Consider the following 24,718-nt stretch of genomic DNA (forward strand, 5'->3'; position numbering starts at 1 on the left):
ACAACCGAAAATACGGTCCTTCAAATTTTCGCTTCGTCTACTCTACTTCTCCTCCCACCTAACAACTCAGCACTATCAGTACACACACACAACAATCACACCACCCCAACACCTAACCCTCTTGCAGAGATCTCGAACAACGCACATCCACCGACACGCTCACACACACCTCACTCACCCATCCATAATACCCCATCCAGCTACGCTTAACCACAACGCACTGCATCATCCATCACACACAACATCTCTTCACAACACCAACTCACGAGTCAATCTCCACTACACCAACCTACTACTATCCGACACCACATCACGTAATTACCATCCATCACCATCACTCCACACCACTCTGCTGCCTAGACCTACTCACACCCACGCAACTAACCACACAGAGAAAGGCACGATCTCGCGACGACAGGTCGAGAGATCTCACCACACCACCCACACCACACCACCTTCCCACCTTATACATAACCAAAAATCACGCTCACTACTCTTTCAACACACCCTACTCTGTACATCCTCTGTCGTTCAGTTAGGGCTGCGGAGCCGGGTAGGTGAGTATGAGCGCAATATCGCTCACTCTACTCCCTCGGTTACATTCTTGTGCCTGTGCATATCTCTATTTTCTCTTTCGTGCTCTTCCCGTTCTCACTCAGATCCGTCCTATCATTTACAACGTTTTTAAAAACTTTCATTTTAGAAGTAACTCTTCATGTTTTATGTTTAATTATATCCAATAAAAATCAAAATATTATGTTTCACCGCTTTTATTTTGTCATCAGCATAAAGAAAATCAATAACAGGGAATGATTATCATAACCAGTGTTAAGCAGTACAAGTCAAACATGTCGATCTCATCATAGGTTATTATTTTATACTTACTTAGTCTAGACTAGTGGAGTGTTATTCTTGTACTACAAATTCGTCAAGAAAAAACCGGTTTTCCTCCTCTATCTACCATCACAGATTTTGGTTTATATATATGCTATTACAAGCTGCGCGCATCGATATTTTTTTGTTTTTTTCATTAATCTACGGTACCTACACGAACAGTCAACTTCATTTCAAATCATTTTGTCTAATAGGACGCCATTCAAACCCACCACTAGTGTTGTCAAAAATCTTCAGATCATCTTCCTTGTTGATACGACGCACATTTTTAGCTTTATCTCTAATCAATATTGTGCCATCGTGAGACCATGCACTTTCTGCTGAGCCCCTTTTAACTATTTGTCTAGCCTGGTAAAGTAAGTTTGATCTTGCCCTGGTTAGATCTTCATTTATAAAGATTCCCTTTCAGCTAAGTTTAGACAACTGTCGTAGATTATACTAGTAACCACCAAATATATATTTCAATTTAGACATTTTATATTGTTTATAAAGTGTAAATATCATTAATTTTGAAAAATATTCTAAAGCTATGAGACATTTTGCACTGAATTTACGCCGATTATCTTTTTTAAAGATATTTCTTGTTTTATATCTTTTTATCTTTTCATTTCATACACACAATCATTGGCCATTAAGGATTTTTAAAGTTTACTATGAACATAATCATAAGTTTAACATGTCGGATTCTACTTTTCATTAAGATCCGTGTATCGCACAGCTACTATACCTGAACACCTGTCTTAAAACCATATTATATAATTTTAGTGTTGTCCTAGCTATAGAAGGAATTTTGGTAAGCTAAAACTTGTAGTGAAATGTATTTGAACTAAGATTTCTCTGAAGGGCTCGCTTTGAGTTTTTGCCTCATTTATATGAAGTATATATAACCTGGGACACAAGATAATCATAAGTAAAAGCTTCATTTATATATAATATGAATAATAGGGTATAGGATGAGTTAAGCTTCAATACTAAATTCATTAAACAATAATTATGAACAAAATTATACGAGTGTTATTCGAGCCTTTTGTGAGCATGATATTTGTTATTCTACAAGTGAAGTCAGTTATGAACATACACGAATATAATATAACATTTTATCACATACCCGAAATAAAATCCAAACCTCCAAAAGATACATTAATACAGTGGTACGTTTCCGCCATGGTACGAAACCTCTAAACTTTTGCACAGTTACTCCCCCTTGGTAAATGATCGTCATAGACCATGCACAAGGATCCTTGGGTCTAATAATAATAATCAGGTAAAAGAACGTTTCATATTTAAAGATTTAGTTTAATTTGATAGATTTACAAGTCTTTGAAGAAAATAACATATTGAAGACCCGATACATTATATTGTAACAGTACAGTAGATGTGGTGGGGAGAAAATCCCGGGATATGTATGTGATACGATTACCGACTTGTGAAACAGATTATTGCCTTGCACAAAAATTCGTTTAACAGTTTTCTCTCATAGAAATATCAGGTAAAAGAAGGATTAATATTTATAGATTTAGTTTCATTTAAACGCTATAATTAATGTGAAAAATGCAAAGCCTCAAAGCGAGCTCGATGCACTTTTAACGTGAAATAGTATGAAATAATAGCTCAATTTTATTTCAAATGCAGTGACGAGTGCGTGTGACGTCACACGTACTGTGTTAAAAATGCCTCCGCCCATGTCGTTAAATGAATAACGAGTTTTGAAAACGTTTATAAAACTTTGTTTATTTTATTTCTCTCTATAATTTTCAAGCGAAATAAAGATTATTAAAGGTTAAATAAATGTAAAACTTAAAACGTTTGCGACATTAAAATAGCGTCATTGATTTGTTTGTTTTGCATGTGCTGTTTGGCGCTACATTGTGACGTTACGTAAACAATACTTTAAACGTCTGTACAGCGTTAACGACTGAATAAAAGCTATTGGTGGTCGGATTCATTTTCTTATGTAGACCATTTTCTTTCATTCTAGATAGTTTTTACAACAAAATTCGACAAAAAATTGTTTATTTTTTATCAGATTTTTTAAACAAAATGGCGCCTTCAATTTACAATTTTACACACATCTTCCGTTATTCTGGTTCCTGTCCAATTATGGTTCCCACAGAGGTGCGCGGGTGACCAGTCTACACATCCGTTTTCAGTCAGAATTCCTCAGTTTTTATCGTTATCTTTAAATTTGAAAGGTTGCGATGTGTCCAATTCGGTACTTCGGACGAAAGTTTTCAAAACCATCATATATCAGGTACTCGCGATGCTGTAAAGCTCACTTTGCGAGCAGGCCCTTTGGGCCAGCTTGTCCAGCTCGCTAATATTCTATACGTCGGTTTCGTCCGGTACACAATTGGCGAAAGGAAGATTTCAGAACTTGTGTATAAGAATTATGCAAATAAATGGCGATTAAATCATCAAAGTGATAATTTTTGAAAATACATATTATAAGTTGCTTATAATATACGTCTACAAACAGCAATTTTACTGTAAAATTCTATTAAAACGGTACAATTCAAATTGTAAAAGTCACTTTCGCTCACTTTCGTCAAAAATCTCACTTACGTATTTTAGGCATAACGACACGAGACCTCGTATGACGTCATTCGCGGGAACAGATTTGAATAGAGTCGTGTACTATATTTAGAACATTTTGTTGACATGTTTTTGATATTTTTATTCAAGATAATGATTTTATTTATTTTCATTAATTTTTTAGTGCTTAAATATGATTTTATTGAATATAAAAGTCAGTAAATCACCCTTTTCAATATCTTTATAAAAAGTAATTTATTAAAATATTGGAGGCACATGGGTTCATAAAGGTCAATCTCGTAATCACGTGGTCAAACATTTTGGCAATATGGGGGCCAAGTGCCGAAATTATTACCTGTCGGAAACTATTAGATAGTTTATGTTTGTAATAGTGGTGGTTCGGCGCAATATAAATATAATTATCCGAGCCACTAAGGGTCAAATGAGTTCGGGATTTTTAAAATCAAATCAACAAACAGCTGTTCTGTAAAGTTGTATCTTGTTTATATAATGATCCAATCTTCAAATATTAGGTTGTTACATCACATAAGGTACAAACAAGTAGATTCTGTAGGTACAAACCAACCCTCTGAAATAAGTATATAACAATATGTAAATATAAAGTAAAATAGATAGAAACAATGCATTACATGAATAAATATTATATCTTAATAATATGTTCTAATTTAGAACATAATCAATTACATGTCTAGTGGCCAATTCAGTTTTTTACACTCAGCAACAGTCCTTAAATATAATATCATAGCTTATGGAATTATACACACAATTAACATATTTTCCCTATTAAACAATACACAATACATCACACATGTAACTTACCATCTGAGGGATGAGTGCAGTACATCAATCTAATTATTACCTCTCTGACTCATAGGAACTCGAGAACGGGACCGCAGATTGCGGTGTATATTTTCGATCGTGTAACGGTCTTTAAAAACGTTTCTGCTACATCTAAATATTTTTTAGTATTATCCGAGTGTATGGACTCAAAAAATATATTATCAATTGAACCCAATCTGTCTCTTTTAAAACTGGTCAAATTTTACGGTATTATAAAAAAAGACAAGGAGTGACATCCACCATTTGCTGCAACGTTCGGTACGAGTTTTTCCCCTTTGGATACGCTTGATTTTTGTATTAATTTTCCTGGCACTATCTTGTGATTGAAAGCGCCACAACAATTTCGGTACCAGTCACAGGATGTGAAAATTTCCCGAAGTTATACGTAGTTTATTACCGTAATTTAACTGGAAATGGATCATTATCAAATTAATTTGTTAAACGCCATACTTTCTGGCCATAACGTTGTCATAGTTGGTCAGGCAGGAACAGGTAAATCCTTCACCATCAAGGAAAGTGTACAAAAACTTAGAAATAGAGGGAAGTCTGTTACCATTTGTTGCTACACGGGTATAGCATGTTTACAATTTCCAAATTTTGAACCCATGACTCTCCACCACTTTGCAGGGTTAGAAGATGGCCGTCATTGTAATAAAAAACTGTTGACCCTAATAAGTAATGATGAACGGTTTTATGAAACTAAATGTAGGATTATTACCACTGATTTTGGAAAGTTTTGAATTTGTGTGTCGCAAGATCAGAGGAAATTAATTGTGTTTTGGTGGCATACAAGTTATTTTATCAGGAGACTTTTATCAGCTTCCACCAATTCCTGATATGTTGTGTGGTGATGGTGGTAATTTTTGTTTTGAAGCAGTCTTTTTCCAAACTTGTTTTCCACACATTTTCGCTTTGAAAAATTTTATAGACAAACTGATATAGACTTAATAAAATGCATTAATGAATTGGAAAAAGGTGAACCAAGCCATGAAACAAATAATTATGCCCCCATTTCGAAGAAGAGGGGGTATATTGCTTTGCACTTGTCGGTCCGTCGGTCTGTAGACCAAATGGTTTCCGAGTGATAACTAAAGAACCCTTAGGCCTAGGAACTTCAAACTTGGTATGGTGATTGGTCATGATCAGTAGATGACCCCTATTGATTTTGGGGTCAAGGGGTCAAAGGTCAAGGTCACATTGACCTTGTAAGCAAAAACGGTTTCCGATCAAAAACTCAAGAACCCTTAGGCCTAGGAACTTCAAACTTCGTATGGTGATTGGTCATGATCAGTAGATGACCCCTTTTGATTTTGGGGTCAAGGGGTCAAAGGTCAAGGTCACATTGACCTTGTAAGCAAAAACGGTTTCCGATCAATAACTAAAGAACCCTTAGGCCTAGGAACTTCAAACTTGGTATGGTGATTGGTCATGATCAGCAGATGACCCCTATTGATTTTGGGGTCAAGGGGTCAAAGGTCAAGGTCACATTGACCTTGTAAGCAAAAACGGTTCCCGATCAATAACTAAAGAACCCTTAGTCCTAGGAACTTCAAACTTGGTATGGTGATTGGCCATGATCAGCAGATGACCCCTATTCATTTTGGGTTCAAGGGGTCAAAGGTCAAGGTCACATTGACCTTGTAAGCAAAAACGGTTTCCGATCAATAACTAAAGAACCCTTAGGCCTAGGAACTTCAAACTTGGTATGGTGATTGGTCATGACCAGCAGATGACCCCTATTGATTTTGGGGTCAAGGACTCAAAGGTCACATTGACTTTGTAGGTAAAAACGGTTTCTGATCAATTAACTAAAAACGCTTAGGCCTAGGAACTTCAAACTTTGTAAGATGATTGGTCGTGACCAGCAGATGACCCCTATTGAGTTTTGGGTCAAGGGTTCAAAGGTCAAGGTCACATTGACCTTGTAAGTAAAAACAGTTTCTGATCAATAACTAAAGAACGCTTAGGCCTAGGAACTTCAAAATTGGTATGGTGATTGGTCATGACCAGCAGATGACCCCTATTGATGTTTGGTCAAGGGGTCAAAGTTCAAGGTCACATTGACCTTGTAGGTAAAAACGGTTTCCGATCAATAACTAGAGAATGCTTAGGCCTAGAAACTTTAAACTTGGTATGATGATTGGTCATGACCAGCAGATGACTCCTATTGATTTTGGGGTCAAGGGGTCAAAGGTCAAGGTCACATTGACCTTGAAGGTAAAAACAGTTTCCAATCAAGAACTAAAGTACGCTTAGGCCTAGAAACTTCATACTTGGTATGATGATTGGTCATTGCCAGCAGATGACCTATTGATTTTGGGGTCAAGGGGTCAACAACTTAGCTGTCATTAATGAGGCCTACATGATTCATAAAATTTATGCATATATTATTTGGTAAGATTTGTAATAACTTAAATTGCTGCACACAACCTATAGGGTCACAATAATTATTACCTTGTGACTAGTCATGACCAGTAGATACTAGATAACCCTTATTAATTGTTTGTTCACTGGGTCAGAAGTCAAGCATAATAACCTGATCACATGACTTATTGGCTACTGACAGGGGGCATACATGTTTTACAAACATATCTTGTTACATACAGAATTTATCAAGACCACTCTTTACAGGAAATAAAAATAACACCATAAAATTGTTTGCTATGAATTTGGATGTAGATTTGTATAATTATGAACAGTTGCAATGTTTAGATGGCCAAATAAAAATATATGAAGCAAGTGATAGTGGTGACTTTTTTCTACTTAAAAAAGATGATTGTTCAAAAGAAATTAGCTCTAAAAGTATCTGCCAAAGTTATGCTTTTGAAAAATATTACTAGAGAGCTAGTCAATGGATTAGTTGGAATTGTATCCAAATTTAATGAAGACAATGCGGTAGTGAACTTTGACATAAATGGTAAGCTTAAAATGGTTAAGTTATCAAAAGTTAACTTTACAAAGTTTGATCCAGTTTCAAATATGTGTATTGCTAAAAGACACCAGTTTCCACTGAAATTTAAAGCATATGCCATAACCATACATAAATCACAAGGAATGAGTATACCATACCTTGAAGTTGACTGCAACCATGCAACTAACCCAGGCCAATTAGGAGTGGCTGTAGGAAGGGCAGTGTCAACTGATGGACTTCGAATAATTAATTATCATCCTTTTTTGGTTAAAAAGCATCCATCAAAAGTGAGCACTTTTTATGACTCTGTTACTGATATAAATGCAAATTTATCAGAAGATTTGAAATGCTGTCGGTGTAAATATGCAGGTACGGTAGACATTACAGTAGGTAATAATACTAATTATTCAGACACAGATTGTGAAGACTTTGAAAGATCTATTTATAATTTTGACAAGGCTAATTATGATACTGACAGGATATCATTGGACCACTCTTATTGCAGTGAATCCAAAACGTCAAATCTTGATGGGGACCACACATATTGTTTATCAACTTCATTTCTAGAAGTAAACTATATCTTTACTAAACATGTTCAAAGTTACGAAAGTACACCGGATGAAAATGCTGCAAGACAAGCTTATGAGACTATTTTACTACATAAACATGAAGTTTTAGATTGGTACTAGAAATATATAGAGATATATAATAAAAGCTGTACAGACACACCAGGTCATTTGAAACAGAAGCATTTTACAGAATTCTACAATGTTTTTAATAACTATATCAGTTCAAGTGAATATGTTACAGAGTGTCAACACCTGTTAAAATGTCCAATTTCTAACAATATTTTAATGTCTGTCATATTCATTATGCAAAAGAGATTGTTGTGCAAAGAATCAATGTCAGCACAATCTGAGTACAGTTCCTTATCAGTGCTTCCTGATACAACATCTCAGTTATCACCAGGTGGGAAGGGAAAGATCAGTTTTGTAGCAGGATACTGTATTGCCAAAATTAGGTATAGGCTATGTAGATCCATGAAAGAATGTATTGTGTCAGTTGGAATGGAGCAGGAAGTTGCTAATTTAATGGATCAAATCTGTTTACTGGATAAAATGACAGTTTCAGCATATGAAATTTTATCTTCAACAAAATATATTGATACCTTAGAAGAAACCTCTCACCGACAAAATATTTGTGAAAGTTTAGCCAATATATCAGACACAGTGTTTGAATTTTTCACCATTCTAGAAGCTACAGCAAGGAAATGTTTAACAATTATGTAACATTGATGAATGAATCAAAGCACATTTACAAATATATTATTGAAAATCTTCTGTCTGATTCAAATTTGTTTGAATGTTTGTCAAAAAATGAGACTGTGTCGGACTGGATAATGAAGAAGAATGGAACTACTTTTTGGGGAAAGATACCATTTATCTTTGCTCTATGTGTCAGTGACAAAACATCTTTGAAGAAAATGGGTCAAAGAAAGAATAGGCCAGGTTGCATTTGTATACCTAATATCATGATGCTGTGATGACACCATTAACCATTTAACTAGGTTGGTAAACAGGAATTGGATGAGCTACATAACCTGAAATTGAATCCAACTGTATAGGACCAAATAATGATGTTTATGCTGTATGCCAAATATCAAGTCTTAGGCTGTGAAAAGTAGTTGCAAGCTGGTGAAAAATAGTCAACCACGTCAGGTAATATATTTATATCATTACTGTCTACTTTCTTCATAAAAATGTATAAGCATTTATATAAAATATCTATCACTAGAAATTTGCAGTACCAAATGTAAAAATCCCTGAAACATTTAGCACAAAATTAACAAATAACATGCTCAATGATTTTAAGGCTCATAAATTATACTCTATTCATGTACATGTGTTTGATATTGCTGTCATTGAGAATAGGGAATTCCATGCAAACATTCAAATTTGAAATATTTATACAAATCATTTTTTCCTGACGAACACAGAAGAGCAAAAAGTGTGTGTTATTATGCAATAAAATCTTAGTTGACATTGTACATCTGACGTAATCATTATACATGTGACGTAACCATTAAAAATTAGTCGTCTGAAAACAAGTATGGTAATAAATCAGGTGCAAATTAGCTTAATATCAAGTACAGCCATTAGATGCTCATCATTATATCAGTTGGGCTACATGTATGCTCATCCAAACTCCAAACAGTGATTTTTTTCAGTTTTAGTGATGAAATCACTGTTTAGGATATATTATTTCTAAAATATAATATATGTACTTTGTTCATTAAAATTTTTCAACAATGACAGCCCTTGTATATATAATGTAAAAAATAAAGAAACAGTGATATCATGCTAATTGTATTTTATTAACATCAATATTTTAACATGTATTAATTTATAAAAGCATTTAATTTACTATTTTTCTTTTAATTTGTACATGTATACTTCTGTTTTTGGACTATTACAGAATGTCAATTTATATTTATTTAAATTGTTATCATGAAAAGTAATTTCATTTAAGGTATACTAATGAATACCATTATGACTTTATTCTTTAACTATTTATAATAATGATATACATGTTTGTCATAAATAATGATTTTTCTTTGAAAGTGATTATTAAATTTTTTTCCCAAAAAGGTTGAAAGGTTGTTGTTTTTTTTGTTTTGTTGTTGTTATTACTTTTTACAAATTCTGTAATTAAAGTCCATGTACAATTATTATTTCCTTTTGTGGAGTATGAAATGCAAACATTTAATGTAAATACTTTATAGATATTAAACTTTTAAGAAGTAATACAATAGCCTAAGAATGTTTCAATGCAACATTATTTTTGAATGTTGATGAAAAACTCATTTACCAATGTATTTCAGGTATAACATCTGGCTTCCCAATAAGTTTGCCTCAACAGAAATTGTATATACACAGACAATTTGAAGCAATGAGAAAGTTAAGATATACCATTTGAGATACCAGTTTTGCTTTGAAGATTGCAGGTACCTGTATTTGAAAAACACTTTTTTCATTTATTTTTCAATTATTTATTTTGAGCATTGCAAGCATTCATTGTATAGATTTAAGTGGTTGTCTTTGGTCACTATACACTTGAGCACCTGATTCACCAGTGTTACATTTTCTTGATACTGTTGTTTGACCAAGAATTATATTATTTATTGCATGATTATAGGTAAGAAGATTTGGGTTTGTATTTGCACCATTATGCAAACCTCTCTGTTGAGAAAAAATATTTTCAATGGAGTCACTATTTATGTAACTGGCAATAATTGACCCACATGACCTAGAAAATCTGTCTTTGCACATTTCATCAAAACCAATTAAAAGGGACACTGTGTCTTCTCTTGTTTGCTGCGAAATAAGATTTTTTTCACAAAGGCCGTCCGCATTTTCCCATGTTCTGAACCAAGATAGTAGTAATTTGTTTTCACTGAGTCTTTGGTCTGCATATTCATGGATAGGTCTTTGATCGCGAAATTTTTTTACCAGTATGGATGTTATTTCCAGTAGTTCAATACTACTATTTAAGGAATTCTTCTCTTGATCAGGAAGAGATTCTTGATATTTTCTCATTAGATGTAGCATGTCACTATTTAAAACATCCTCAGCTAAAGCATTTCTCATTTTAAGCTGTGGATTTAAAAAAAAGTGATCATTAGTAAGCTTTTGATAAATTTTTAATGCATTGTTGCTTGTGTCCCATAGGTAAGCTTTACACCAGTGTTCCCAAAAAATGTCTTTACCCTTGTACATCAAATGTTTAGTATGTTTGTTGGTATTGCCACTCTTAGATATATTGTTATGCCCCCGCCATGTAATGGCCGGGGCATATAGTGTTACCCTGTTCCGTCATTCCGTCCTTCCGTCCTTCCATCCTTCCGTCCTTCCATCCTTCCGTCCTTCCGTCATTCTGTCATTCCGTCATCATCAGTTTCCGTTCATTATCTTAAGAACATGGATATGTCATGAGAAAATACAGGTCAAGTTCGAATTTGGTCATGGTTCGATGATTTTTGGCAGAGTTATGCCCCTTTTACTTTGAAAATAATATGAAATTTTCAGTTTCCGTTCATTATCTCCCCAACGGTACAACACATTCAACTCAAACTTGACATATGGATATGTCATGAGAAAATACAGGTCAAGTTCGAATTTGGTCATGGTTTGATGATTTTTGGCAGAGTTATGCCCCTTTTACTTTGAAAATAATATGAAATTTTCAGTTTCTGTTCATTATCTCCCCAACGGTACAACACATTCAACCCAAACTTGATATATGGATATGTCATGAGAAAATACAGGTCATTTTTGAATTTGGTCATGGTTTGATGATTTTTGGCAGAGTTATGCCCCTTTTACTTTGAAAATAATATGAAATTTTCAGTTTCTGTTCATAATCTCCCCAAAGCTACAACACATTTAACTCAAACTTGACATATGGATGTGTCAAAGGAATGCGCAGGTCAAGTTCAAATATGGTCGTGGTTCAATGATTTTTAGCAGAGTTATGCCCCTTTCACTTTGAAAGTAATATGAAATTTTCAGTTTCCGTTTATTATCTCCCCAATGGTACAACACATTCAACTGAAATTTGACATATGGATACGTTTTTGGAATGCCCAGGCCAAGTTCGAATTTGGTCATGGTTTAATGACTTTTGGCAGAGTAATGCCCCTTTCACTTTGAAAATAATATGAAATTTACAGTTTCTGTTCATTATCTACCCAACAGAGTTACATATTTAACTTAAATTTGACATATGGATATGTCAAAGGAATGGGCAGGTCAAGTTGGAATTTGGTCATGGTTTGATGATTTTTTGGCAGAGTTATGTCCCTTTCACTTTGAAAATAATATAGATACATCTTAGGAATAAGCAGTTTAAGTTTGAATTTGGTCGTGGTTCAATGATTTTAGACAAACTTATCTTTCCTGAATGTTGAAAAAATTTTGAACTTTCAGTTTCAGCACTCATACTTTTAGCCATTATTTTGGCTACAAATATGCAATATGCTATTTTTAAAAGGTTAAGACTGAATAATTTCAGTGCCTTGAACATTGTATGAAAATGGTTTGTGTTAACATTGAAAAGTTTTAAGGGCTTTGAACTTAAAATGAAAAAAATAATTAATGCACCATCTGAAATTTTGGCTGCATGCGGGGGCATCCGTGGCATGATGACACATTTCTAGTTTCTAATATTTTTCATTAAATGGGAATAGTCCATGATAATGCAAATGTCTGGTTTATTCTGGTCATATATATTTCTTATTTTCATTGTTTTCATTTTAATAGAATTTAATTCATTTCCAGGCAGTAGCATTTTCATAAAAAGTCTATTATTTTGGGCACCATCCATACTAACATATAGTACAGTAAAACCAAAAACTCCTAACATTTTTACTGCTTCCCTAAAAATTGAATACAATTCTGCTGGGCTTGTTTGTAAAGTAGCAAAGTGTCCAACTGGAAAACGGAAACCAGTAATTCCCAAAAACAAAAGTTGTAAAACATGTGTAGCCATTTTTAAATCAGATTTTCCCATAAGTTTATTCATGTAGACTGACTCATCACAACATTCAACAAAACCAATAATTTCAAATTCATTTCCTCTCTTTTTTAGCTGAATGTCTTCTTGGATTGTCATTTCATCAACAAGTAATCCACCCTCATATCCATCTCTATTCAATGATCTTTTTTTGGCCTCAGACAGCATCCATTTTAAGTTATTTTGGAAATACAAACTTGTTGATCAACTCTATTCTTATATCTCTGTATTTGTCATTTAGATGGCAATAGAAGAAAACCACTACTTGACAAGTCTTGATATGCCTGTGGTGATCAACAGTATAATGTTAAACACAAACGGATGATCTGTGGATCCCATTTATTATGTTTTTTGCCAAGCTGAGCAGAAAGAAGTTGAGACTTTATTAAAATCATCATTTTTTCGGGTATGTTTTCATCATTTTTAATTTTCTCTAATACATTAACATGTCTGTGTGGTCTTCTGTTGATAAAGAAATCAAAATTTCATCTTCATTATCATATGTTTTTGTCTCACAAGGTCCTTTGGCAATCAGTGAAGTTTCTGAGGTTTTGTCTTTGAATTGTAAACCAATATATTGTTTTGTAAACCTTTTCCAGTAAGTTTTAGTTCTTACAATTTTCACTTTAATGTTGGAAAACTCATGAGGAATAGCTCTTCCAATTTGTGTGGCAGTAAATTGACCTCTCAATTTTCTTTCTAGGTCACATAGATATAGGCAGCCAGTTTCACAGCATTCCACATTGTTTTTCAACCTGCAGAGTAAAAATAGAAAAAAGTATTATATCAGACTTTCCAGCAATAACATGAATTCACCTAGGAAGTGCACAAATATGGACTTTAAGATGCACAAATATGGACTTTAAAAAACAGTAGGGGAATTTAATTTATGCTTAAAGGGGGAATTATATTCTCTTGTAATGTGATGTATTGAATGGGTAAATTGGAGTAAAATAGTCACTTAATGAAGAAATATGCACATTGAGTATTGCTGAGTTCCCTATTTTTGGAATGATATGTATAATTTAATTTATAATTAGTTACTTAAAGGCCATTATGCCTAAAAAATGCTACTAATTTTATTTCTCAATTATTTTTTTAGCTCACCTGTCACAAAATGTCCGGGTGAGCTTTTGTAATCGCTTTTCGTCCGGCGTCCGTCCGTCATCCGTCCGTCCGTCAGTCATCAGTCTGTGAACTTTTACTTTAAATGACATCTCCTCATAAACCACTAAGCCAATTTCATCCAAACTTCACAGGAATGTTCCTTTGGTGGTCACCTTTAAAGCTATGAATTATTCATTTTTATTTGCCATTTTAAAAAAAAAAATATTGACTTTTATATCTGAAAATTGTAAGATATCTAGTACTGCTAAGCATTTTTGCTTTTGATTTATATATTTTATATTTTTTTGTTAATTTTTAAATGTTACTTATATTTGTAGAAGAAAAAAATTTAATCAAGATGAAGTTTTTATAGAAATGTCAGATTCTAACTTAAAGTGAAATTATGCTCATATTTTCATAGTTCAGTTGAGCTGAATTGACTTTATATTTCAAAAGATTGACTGTTAAAATGATGTTTGACCAAGAGTTGATATTGGAAAACGTTCAGGATAAAATTATAAATCTGCCTAAAATATAAAAAGACTGCCTTCCTCATTTTATAAACTGAGCATTAGAGGTAAATTCTAATACGGTATTTAAATTATTTTTCGGATCTGTGCATTATTTATTGTTAATGGGAAGAACATTATTAAATTAAAAGGAATTATGGTAAAATGAGAACTTATTTTCATATTCACCTGTTCACTCATTTTATGCCCTTGGATTGGCATAATGTAACTATAATGGGAAGATGGAAAGTAAATATTTGTAAATTGTTTTTACTGCAAAATGTATAATTGATGTTTGAAATTTGAAGATATATTGTTCTAAAGTTCAGGTGTGCACCTTCAAAGAGCTAAGTAAGTTACTCAAAGAGCTAAGTAAGTTACATTATAATGTGATTATAATAGCAAGCCCTGACTTGTTTCTATAGCAAATACAATGAGTATATGTTGTTGAATTTTTAGGTCACCTGTCCTAAAGTGACAAGGTGAGCGTTTGTGAAAACTTTTCGTCAGTGTCCATCCGGCGTCCATTAACTTTTACTTTAAACAACATCTCCTGATCAACTGCTAAGCCAATTTCATCCAAACTTCACAGTGATGTTTCTTTGGTGGTCACCTTTAAAATTGTTCAAAAAATTTAATTCCTTGCAGAACACCTTTCTTTTGAAAAACCCCAAAGAGCTAGAGCTAAGATATTTGGCATGAAACATCTTTTAATGAGTCTCTACCATGTTTGTTCAAATAAAAGCTTTGAGGTAAGAATAGGCCCTGCCGGGGGTGGGGGGTCATTATTACTTTATATGTATATAGTAAAAACTTCAAAAAAAGTCAAAGAGCTAGAGCTTGAATATTAAGCATAAAGCATCTTCTTTTGAATTTCTACAAAGTTTATACAAATAAAAGCCCTAGTATCAAAATTGGCCCTGTCCAGGGTGTACTGATTTTCCTTATATGTCTGTAGTAAAAACTTTAAAAATCTTCTTTTAAATATCCCATAGAACTAGAGCTTAGATATATAACATGGAACATCTTCAAATGGGCCCCAGGGGGTCATTGATTTTCCTTATATATAAACATGTATATAGTTAAAACTTAAAAGAGTTGTTGTGAAAATTAAAAAGAGCTAGAGCTTAGATATTTTGCATAAAACATCATTTAGTGGATGTCTACCAAGTTTGTTAAAATGAAAGCTCTAGGGTCAAAATTGGCTCGGCCTAAGGGGTAATTGATTTTCCTTATATGTACTGTAAATCCTGTTTTTTCCCCTGTTTCTTCTGGGGTGAAAGGGGCTCCAGTTAAACCTTTTGACCTATTTCTCAGGGGAGCAATCAAGGGGCCCTCTTGTTAAAGGGAGACACAGGCAAAATTTTCATTTCTTAGTTTTGAATTTTTCATTCATTATTCTGTAAATGCCCTCAAAATGAATACATTACACAGTCAAAGGAACAACTTTTTTCTCCATATAAAATGGTGGTTTCCTGACATGACCTGCGTGGGTCAGGTTACAGAGCTAGGATTTCATCATCGTCGTCAAAGTGAACTGGAAACGTTAAAAACATGTCAAATGAATGTTTTCGATTTGTTTCAATCATACAATATCCACAATACCTGTTTTTGTAACTTCAAGGGTTTATTCAAGTCACATGACTTGTTTTATTCTATTGGCGTCTAAATTTTGTTCAGCATAAATAGATATATTTACGCGTTAAACCTAAAATATATAGATTTAAACAGAAATTCATCCTGTAACTTTAAGAAATGTCATTCTAGTGTGATTTCAGTACCTAAGATCAGTTTCATATTTTTGTCATTATTTTGCCTGAGTATCCCTTTAAAGAAAATTATACTTTTTTAAAAACAATAACATTTGCACTGGACCCCCTTATTGAAAAGAATAGATTTATATTGGTCACTTTCATATTTCCTTTATATAACCAATTCATTGATGCATGTATCTGTAGAGAATATTTTATGTTTGGGTTACTTAAGGTGTGTGTCAAACACTAGCTTTGTGATAAGGAGTACTAGTAATTGTGAAAACATACATATGGATAATACATTGATGGATAATTTCTTTTGGAATTGCTGGTACTAAGAAAATCTTGGCATTAAATTTTATGACCTATATTGAAACATCTGTATTATTTTTTACAATATTTGTTTGCATGTTTAGGTTAATCATACAACAGATATATTTATTCCAATTTACAGTGTGATGGTGTGGTGTAAATAGTAAGTGACATGTATAAAACAGAAAAAAGCAGAACAATTATATGAGCCATGTCACGACAAAACCAACATAATGGGTTTGCGACCAGCATGGATCCAGACCAGCATGGGCATCGGCGCAGTCTTATCATGATCCATGCTATTTGCTTACAAACCCTATAACAAGTAGAGAAACTGATAGCGAACAGCATGGATCCTGATCAGACTGCGCGGATGTGCATGCTGGTCTGGATCCATGCTGGTCGCAAACCCATTATGTTGGTTTTGTCGTGACACGGCTCATATGTTTTATAAATACTGTAGGTAAAGCTGACATTTTTGTTCATAAGTTTTTACCGTATTTAGTTTCATATATATTCATTTGGTGTAATAATCAAGTCCACATTTTGCTTAATATAAAATGATGACATTAAGAAAAATGTAAAGATTGTTTGCATTGTTTTTTATTTTTATTATTTCAACACATTTCTATTCATGACTTGGCAGTCAGTTCACGAAACTTAAGCTTTTCTGCTAAAGTAATCAGTAATTATTAATCTCTCTGCACCTGGCTATTTATCCCACAGCAGGGAGTGTCAGTCAATGTCTGAGATGAATTGTCACAGAGAATTTGCATTTTCTGAAGATTAAACCATTTGCGCCTCACGTAAGTCCTGGCTCAAATCCTGACAGAGACTTTGAATTCTTTCAGAGCTATTTTAAAGAATGTCCATGGTTTTACTTAGGTACTCCTTTTTAAATGATTCACAGAAGGACCCCTAAGTTCTTCCACTACCATTAAAACTGAAAAGTCTCCATATGACCTACATGTATTCTGTCACTGTGGAAGTGCCACCAAAAAAACAACAAGAAATAAAATATTAGTCCGTAGAAATCAAATTCAATGCCCTCTTCATTGAACTATGGGGGCAGAACAGCAAACATTTTAACTATATAGATAGACACAATATACAGGTTTTGTAATTTTCATAAAAACAAGTTATAGCTTGTAATGTACACTGAAAAAGTTAAATTTTGCTAAAGAGTAATTGAGTTATCCATATGAGGTTCAGGGGCTTCTATGACATAGTGGTAAAGGTTGTTTACACAAAGTTCTTTATCCTAATCCCCTGTGCGTTTCACATCCAGTTTTGGCATTTTAGAAACCTTGATATATCTAGCTTACAGAATGTCAGTGGTTCTAACCTGGGTGACAGTTTGATATGTGTCCGGACAGGCACCTCACTTTACCTCGCTCCGGTAAAATTTAAATTTTGTCATATGTCCTTTACAGTTAAGTAATAGATATACCATTGCTGCGTTGACAATTTCTGGGTTTGTGTAAATTATACCATAATCACGTGACCTTTCTTATGCCTTAACCTCACGAGACGAAGTCGAGTGAGGTTGCATAAGAAAGGTCACGTGATTATGGTATAATTTACGCAAACCCAGAAATCGTCAACGCACCAATGGTGTATCTGTTTTAACCTATAGCTCCGCCCAGAAACACTTACTCCTTCGATCTTCAAAACTGAAAATTATACCATAGTCTGGGTATGGTATAATTTACGGTTATTGGAAATTATACTTGGAAGAATTTTACATAAGAAGCGCTGAAGAGCTATAGGTTAAGTTACATTTAACCAAATCAAAATGGAAAAAGAATATATATTTCCTATCATTATATGTCTGTAATACAATAATAAATTTGTATAAGGATCTTACAGCCTCTGTTGTTTACACCGGTGCTAGAAAAACATGCCTTAGAAAAAAAAAACGTGGTTCATATATATTATTGTAATACAATATTTTAAGGTAAGATATTATTATATCTTAAAACGCTCCTGGTAAAGACCAGAATATCTAGCTTGAGGGTTACTGTTTAAGGCAGTAATGAGGCTCTGCAGACTCAAATTCTGCTAAACAGTTGTCCGAAATCTAGTCTTTTGTGTAGACAGCAGGGTTTAAATCTTTGTCTTGCATATTACAAATTAGGGATATTTCAAAAAGAGGTTCCAAAAACTATTATTTTCATTTAGCACTTCTTTCTTACAATGGCATGTGAATTGATATGTTTATTCATTAGTAACAATGATGTCACTTTAGAAGGCAATTTATTCATAAAAGGCGCATGGGAATGATATCATTTTAAACACCTTACTTGTCTTACGTACATGGGGGTGTACGACATGTTTTTCTAGCACCAATGTAAACAGTAGCTACCATTAATTCTATCTGATATAAAAGAGGACTGATACTGGCATGAAATGTGTAATAAGTACACTGCAAACTATAGACATGATCATTGACAAGCAAGAAATAAGAGAGCTCTAACACAAGATGTGCAATATTGAAGGTCTCCATATTATTGTTATAAAGTTTATTTGGATTTTGTTGCTTCAAATATCAATTGACCTTTCCACTGTTTTCAATTTTAGACAAATTAACCGACTTGCTATCCAATTACTACTTTGGAATAAGTCATGGACAAGGAGATCACATTGTGTTGTTTGTGATGCTGTTTGTCAGCAGTTGCCTAAGTGATGAAAAGATCGCTATGCAAGATATACTTTAAGATCCTGTCATATCTAAAAGCAATCTTGTAATTTCCACCACAAAGTAATAACTCAAAAAGTTAAATGTAAATTCTCAACTTGTATTTTTTTTCATTATACATATGGAGCACATGTCCACATATGGATCACTAAATGAAATTTGTTAGTGTTTCTAGCTTTGTTTCAGATCCTATGAATTCTGCTCCAACCAAATCATTGCATATTAATTAATATGTAAATTTTCAAATGCTATTATAATCATTTTTTATGACAGATATGAAGTACATGTCCACATATGGACCACTTCGTTCATATTCTCATCTAACTTTTCAATTTTGTTCACATTTATCATAAGGTGGATAAAGTCACGTAAAAAGTCTTTTCAAATAAATAAAATAACTAAATTTTAACATTTATAATAATACTTTAGAATTTATTACCATGTGGCTATAGAATCTGTTTTATCCATTTCCACGTGCAATATACGGCAAAAACGTGTAAACAGCAGCTATCCTTTCCGGTATTGGTTAGTTGGTGAGAACAAGTTCTACAAAAAAATAGTAATCAAGCGAAGCCGAAGGGGGATAACTCGTGTCGAACGTTGCGGCAAATGGTGGATGTCACTCCTTTTCTTTTTTCAATATACCGTTAATTTGACTGATTTTTAAATTAGCAGATTATATTAAATTGAGATAAGATAATTAAAGACCACCCGCTCGCATAATATGAAAATATATTCAAAGGTCGGACAAACTAAATGTAAAGCTGGTACGGATTTGGATTTATGCGCCGCAATATGCGGTCCTGTTCCAGAGTTCCTATGCTCTGACTATCACACCAGTGACTGTTAACTGCAAGGTTTAATATTAATAGTGAATAAAAGATGAAAGGTGATTTGATAGATACATGTCATTCTGAAACTCATACTTATTTACAAATTTCACAATCAATGGACTGAACCAAAATACAACAGAATCACAATAATGCAATTCTACATATTTACAATAAAGCATTTAGCAGCAGTCAGGATAAATACATACCAACTTATGAAATAAAGAACTTGACCACAAACACTAACTTTTCTAACCTCTCCCCTTACAACATAACAAAGACACAATGACTTTTTCCCACCAAGAAATCACATGACATAAAAACAGCTTAAAACCAACGATCCGTGAACCAATCATTTGAATTCTTAGAATACTGACCAATGTAAACATACGATAAAATCAGTTAAAACCAATAGAGTAATCTCCCTTGAAAGGTATCAGACAAGACCGACAGATTTGTCTCCCTTTGCAAAATTATACAATCCAACAGTTAAGCAAGAGTATTGTCCCTTAGACCTGATCTTAAAAATAAGACCCTGTTACATGTTCGTAATACGAATTTTATTTCTCCATCTTTGGCTTATCAACAGATTATATAAAGTTTTATCAAGGTATGCTTCACTTTACTTCATGGCATGTTCGATGAATAAATACGAGCGTGTCAGATTCCTGACACGATTATTGGTGAACTTGCTGTACAGGGTTATCTTCATCGTTCACGCCATGTATGTATTATATAATGTAAACAGGTAAGCTGAAGACCTTAAGCTAATTTGATAGAAGCTTTTGAATAAAAACATATTTTTTTTTTCTGCGAGAGTACAAACATTTATTATTCATCAATTCGAAAACCTAGCTAAACGCTATTTGTAGTAGCTCTGGGGTATTTTTGCTATTGGCCTATAATAATAATAATAATATAATAATAATATCTTTATTTAAAGAAGGTTACACATTAAGAACATACAATAACAATCATATATATCTTATTTCCAATGTGGCCTTCTGAAATAGAAAACAACAACAACAACAGGACATGCATGAATGTAGGACAAAACCCCACCAGTTAAAACCCCACCACTCAAAATTGTATAGAGTGGACAAAACCCCACCACTAAATTTTATAGAGTGGACAAAACCCCAGCACTAAATTTTACAGAGTGGACAAAACCCCACCACTTCAGTTTTATAGTCGACAAAACTTACTTGTAAACATGTTAAAAAAAACAAAACAATTGTGCATCAGCAGAAACTCAAAAGAATGTGTGACAACTCATCAATAAGGAAAAGACTGTACCTGAGTTTCTTCAGGCTATCGGCCACTGTATCCGCTTAAACTAAGTACAATGAAGGAAAATAGACTCAACTGAATAAACTAGAAATGTGCTATACAAAATGTGCTATTTTTAATCATTAATTGATGAAAATGTGCTATATTCTTGATTAATAGTAAGTAGTTTATTTTTTATATAAATAAATTGAAGAAATGAATTTGAAGAAACTAATAATAATGGATAATTCAAGGTCATAAATGTGGCACAGTCTCAAATAAATGACTACTCTTTGATGTTGATTTAACAGTTTGTAAATTGTTTGTATAATCTCATTCATTGTATTATATTGCTATTGAAATAAATGTTATATGCTATAATTATCATGTTTTGTTCTTCAGGGATTTGGATTAAGTTTTTTGTGTACAGTTTGTAACACCTTTTTTGCATATTGCACATGCAAGATGTACATGCATTGTTAATAAAATTGTTCACTCTTATATTACACACATGTTATATTGAAATTAAAAAATAAAATGTGAAAAAAATGTATATATAATTATATACGGTATATTTTAATTCATCAAATCTTGCCCAATGATTGGTAAGTGTGGGGTTTTGTCCACTCTATAAAACTGAAGTGGTGGGGTTTTGTCCACTCTGTAAAATTTAGTGGTGGGGTTTTGTCCACTCTATAAAATTTAGTGGTGGGGTTATGTCCACTCTATAAAATTTTGAGTGGTGGAGTTTTAACTGGTGGGGTTTTGTCCGTCTTCCGACATGCATAGGTAGAAAAATGAATGTATATAAATATGTAATTTTTAGAATAATACAACTCATATACTTTCGACAGACACTCAACAATTTGTTTAAACATATACGTATATTGCATCATTCGTTCGTTCATTCATTCGTTCGTTCATATATTTATTCATTTATTCATTCACTCACTCATTCCTTCATATGAACATCAAGATATGCTTTGTATTTTTCTTTAAAACATTTAAGGTTATTAACATTACGAATATTTAAAGGTACAGTAAAAACTCCGAAAACCGGACTTTGTCAGGACTTGACCAAAAGTCCGGTTTTCAGAGGATTCAGGTTTTCAGAGGTTTTCTATATTTATTGATAATAACGATGTATTTGAGCACTGACTTGGTTTTAATAATTTTAGATTACTTTTAAAACCTTTTGTCTCAGTCATATGTTAATATCTTTTTGCAATAAATATCTTGAGTACTTTTATTATGCAAATCCATAAATATAATTCAGAAAATTAGAAATTAAAGCAACACACCTGAAATTTAACTTTTCCATTGGCTTTTGAGATATGTAATTAATGATGTTTATTATTATTATTTTTGCCTAAAAGAAATACCTAAATTTAATAATGACACCATAAGAATTAAATTTCAAGCAAGCAAAATAAGAATCATTTAACATGAGTTTCCCATTTCTTTCTTTAACATTATATATATACAATAAAAAAACAACATATTTGGACAAATGTTAACTTATAATACAGAGACAGACACAATTAAGATGAAAGAGCTAAAAAAATAATTGCCAATAAGAAATTAACAAACACTGAAAAGTGTTTTCACACCTGCAACAATAAAGCAGGTAATTGAAGATTGTCACCTGTTGGGATATTAAGTTTTAATCCAAATTAAAATACACAGAAAGTTGACACTTAAATTGCTGTCCGGTTTTCAGAGGATTTTTTTTATGCATGTTTAACATTAGTAGCCATAGAAAATCGTCCGGTTTTCGGAATTCACAGCTTCCAGTATTAAGAGGATTTTTTTCAATGAACTTATAAAGAGAAAATACGGGACTTATCAAATCGTCCGGTTTTCAAAGGATTCCGGTTTTCAGAGGGTCTGGTTTTCAGAGTTTTTACTGTATATTGTTCCAAATGTTCATGCCATGATAAGAAAATGTGTCTTTAATATAATTTGTTTTAGGTCTTGTCCATTATACAATATCTTTTCGTGACCTAGATCTTAAGTTATATATTTTGTTGTCGGATAAAGTCATCAGTTCTGTCATATAAGTCGGTGTCATGTTATTTAAAGTATTAAAAACAAGCACCGCCGTGTGGTATTTACATCTGTCAAGGAACGGTAACCAATTAAGAGTTTCAAATAGATTTATTGACGGAGATCTTTGAGGTTGCTGTAAAATGATTTTAGCAATTTTTTTTGTAACTTACAAACATTATTTATGTAGTTACCCCATATAATACAACAATAGTCCATAATGGGCAATATAATTATATGCATTGTAAAACAATAATTTCATATCAAAGTGCAAAAAATACGATATTTTTTTCAATAAGGCAATTTTTCTGTTAAGTTTTTTACAAACATTGTCAATTTGCAAGTGCCATTTTAAGTTGTTATCTATGCTAATACCCAAGACTTTTTGATCAGTTACATTTTCAAGAGCTATTTCATTTATCTTAAGAATTAATTTTCTCATAATATTTACTTTTTGTCTTGTTCCTATTACCATACATTTTGATTTATCTGGATTTAAGGCCATATTATTTATTTTGCACCATTTGTCAATGTTATTTCAATGATCTTGAAGTTTTATTTCTACTTTTGATATATTTTCTCCGGACTCATAAAGAGTAGAATCGTCTGCGTATAAATCAATTTTTATATCATTACCAATAAAAGCTATGTCATTTATGTATATTAGAAATAATAAAGGTCCTAATATTGAGCCTTGTGGAACACCGGAAAATATTTTCATTGGCTGAGATTGTAGATTACCTATCTTAACCAGTTGTATTCTGTTAGAAAGATATGACTTAAAAAACTTAACGGCATTTTCAGAAAAATGATAAAGTTTAAGTTTATGCAAAAGTATTTCATGGTCAACCAAGTCAAAGGTTTTCTTTAAGTCTAAGAATACAGTCCCGATAATTTTTCCACTGTCAACATCTTTTAACCAAGTATCTATTAAACTTATGAGTGCAGTATTACATGAATGATTTTTACGAAATCCTGATTGTTTATTATGAATAATGTTCGTTTTTTCAAAGAATGAGTGTATTTGTTTGGCAATATGGCTCTCAAATACTTTGGATATAGTTGACAAAATTGATATCGGTCGATAGTTATTTGCTTCATTCTTATCCCCCGATGAAAAATAGGTATAACTCGAGCTCTTTTTAAATCATCTGGGAAAATATTAGATTTAATACTATTATTGATAATTGATGCAATTATCTGCCCCCCTTCAAACCCCCCAAACAGAAGAGGGCACATCCCCCTTCTGGCAACCCCCTGATGTATTATTTGGATAGGGGACGGCGCCGAAAAAATGGTCACATTTTTTAACAACATTTCTCAAACAAAAGACAGTGTTTGGGGCCTAAATAGGGCATTTTTTCACTGTTTGAGGCCTCAAAAAAGGGGGGATGGGCAAAAAGCCGTCGAAACACGCTTATATA

The 24,718-nt window shown here is 33.0% G+C and overlaps 2 protein-coding genes and 1 long non-coding RNA gene across 3 annotated transcripts in view; 2 read left to right on the forward strand and 1 right to left on the reverse strand.

The window, feature by feature from the left end:
* Positions 1-2,077: 2,077 nt before the first annotated feature.
* LOC132719968 (zinc finger protein OZF-like) overlaps positions 2,078-24,718 on the forward strand; it is a 33,439-nt gene continuing 10,798 nt past the window's right edge. Inside the window, exon 1 of the mRNA XM_060703936.1 lies at positions 2,078-2,158. The gene's annotated coding sequence lies outside the window, so the exon portion shown is untranslated. The remainder of the gene's footprint in view (positions 2,159-24,718) is intronic.
* LOC132719971 (uncharacterized) lies at positions 5,016-17,883 on the forward strand. Its single transcript, XR_009624293.1, has 4 exons — positions 5,016-8,916; positions 10,080-10,202; positions 13,011-13,175; positions 13,473-17,883. It is a non-coding gene; the product is annotated as an uncharacterized LOC132719971 (long non-coding RNA).
* LOC132719970 (uncharacterized) lies at positions 10,228-13,015 on the reverse strand. Its single transcript, XM_060703938.1, has 2 exons — positions 12,416-13,015; positions 10,228-11,022 (listed from the first exon to the last, which is right to left on the reverse strand). The coding sequence occupies exons 1-2, from the start codon at positions 12,935-12,937 to the stop codon at positions 10,270-10,272; spliced, it is 1,275 nt and encodes a 424-aa protein (XP_060559921.1). The 5' UTR covers positions 12,938-13,015; the 3' UTR covers positions 10,228-10,269.

The sequence above is a fragment of the Ruditapes philippinarum genome, unplaced genomic scaffold (assembly GCF_026571515.1).
Source record: "Ruditapes philippinarum isolate M1 unplaced genomic scaffold, ASM2657151v2 ctg7090_1_1_1_1, whole genome shotgun sequence".
Classification (NCBI taxonomy): Eukaryota; Metazoa; Mollusca; class Bivalvia; order Venerida; family Veneridae; genus Ruditapes; species Ruditapes philippinarum.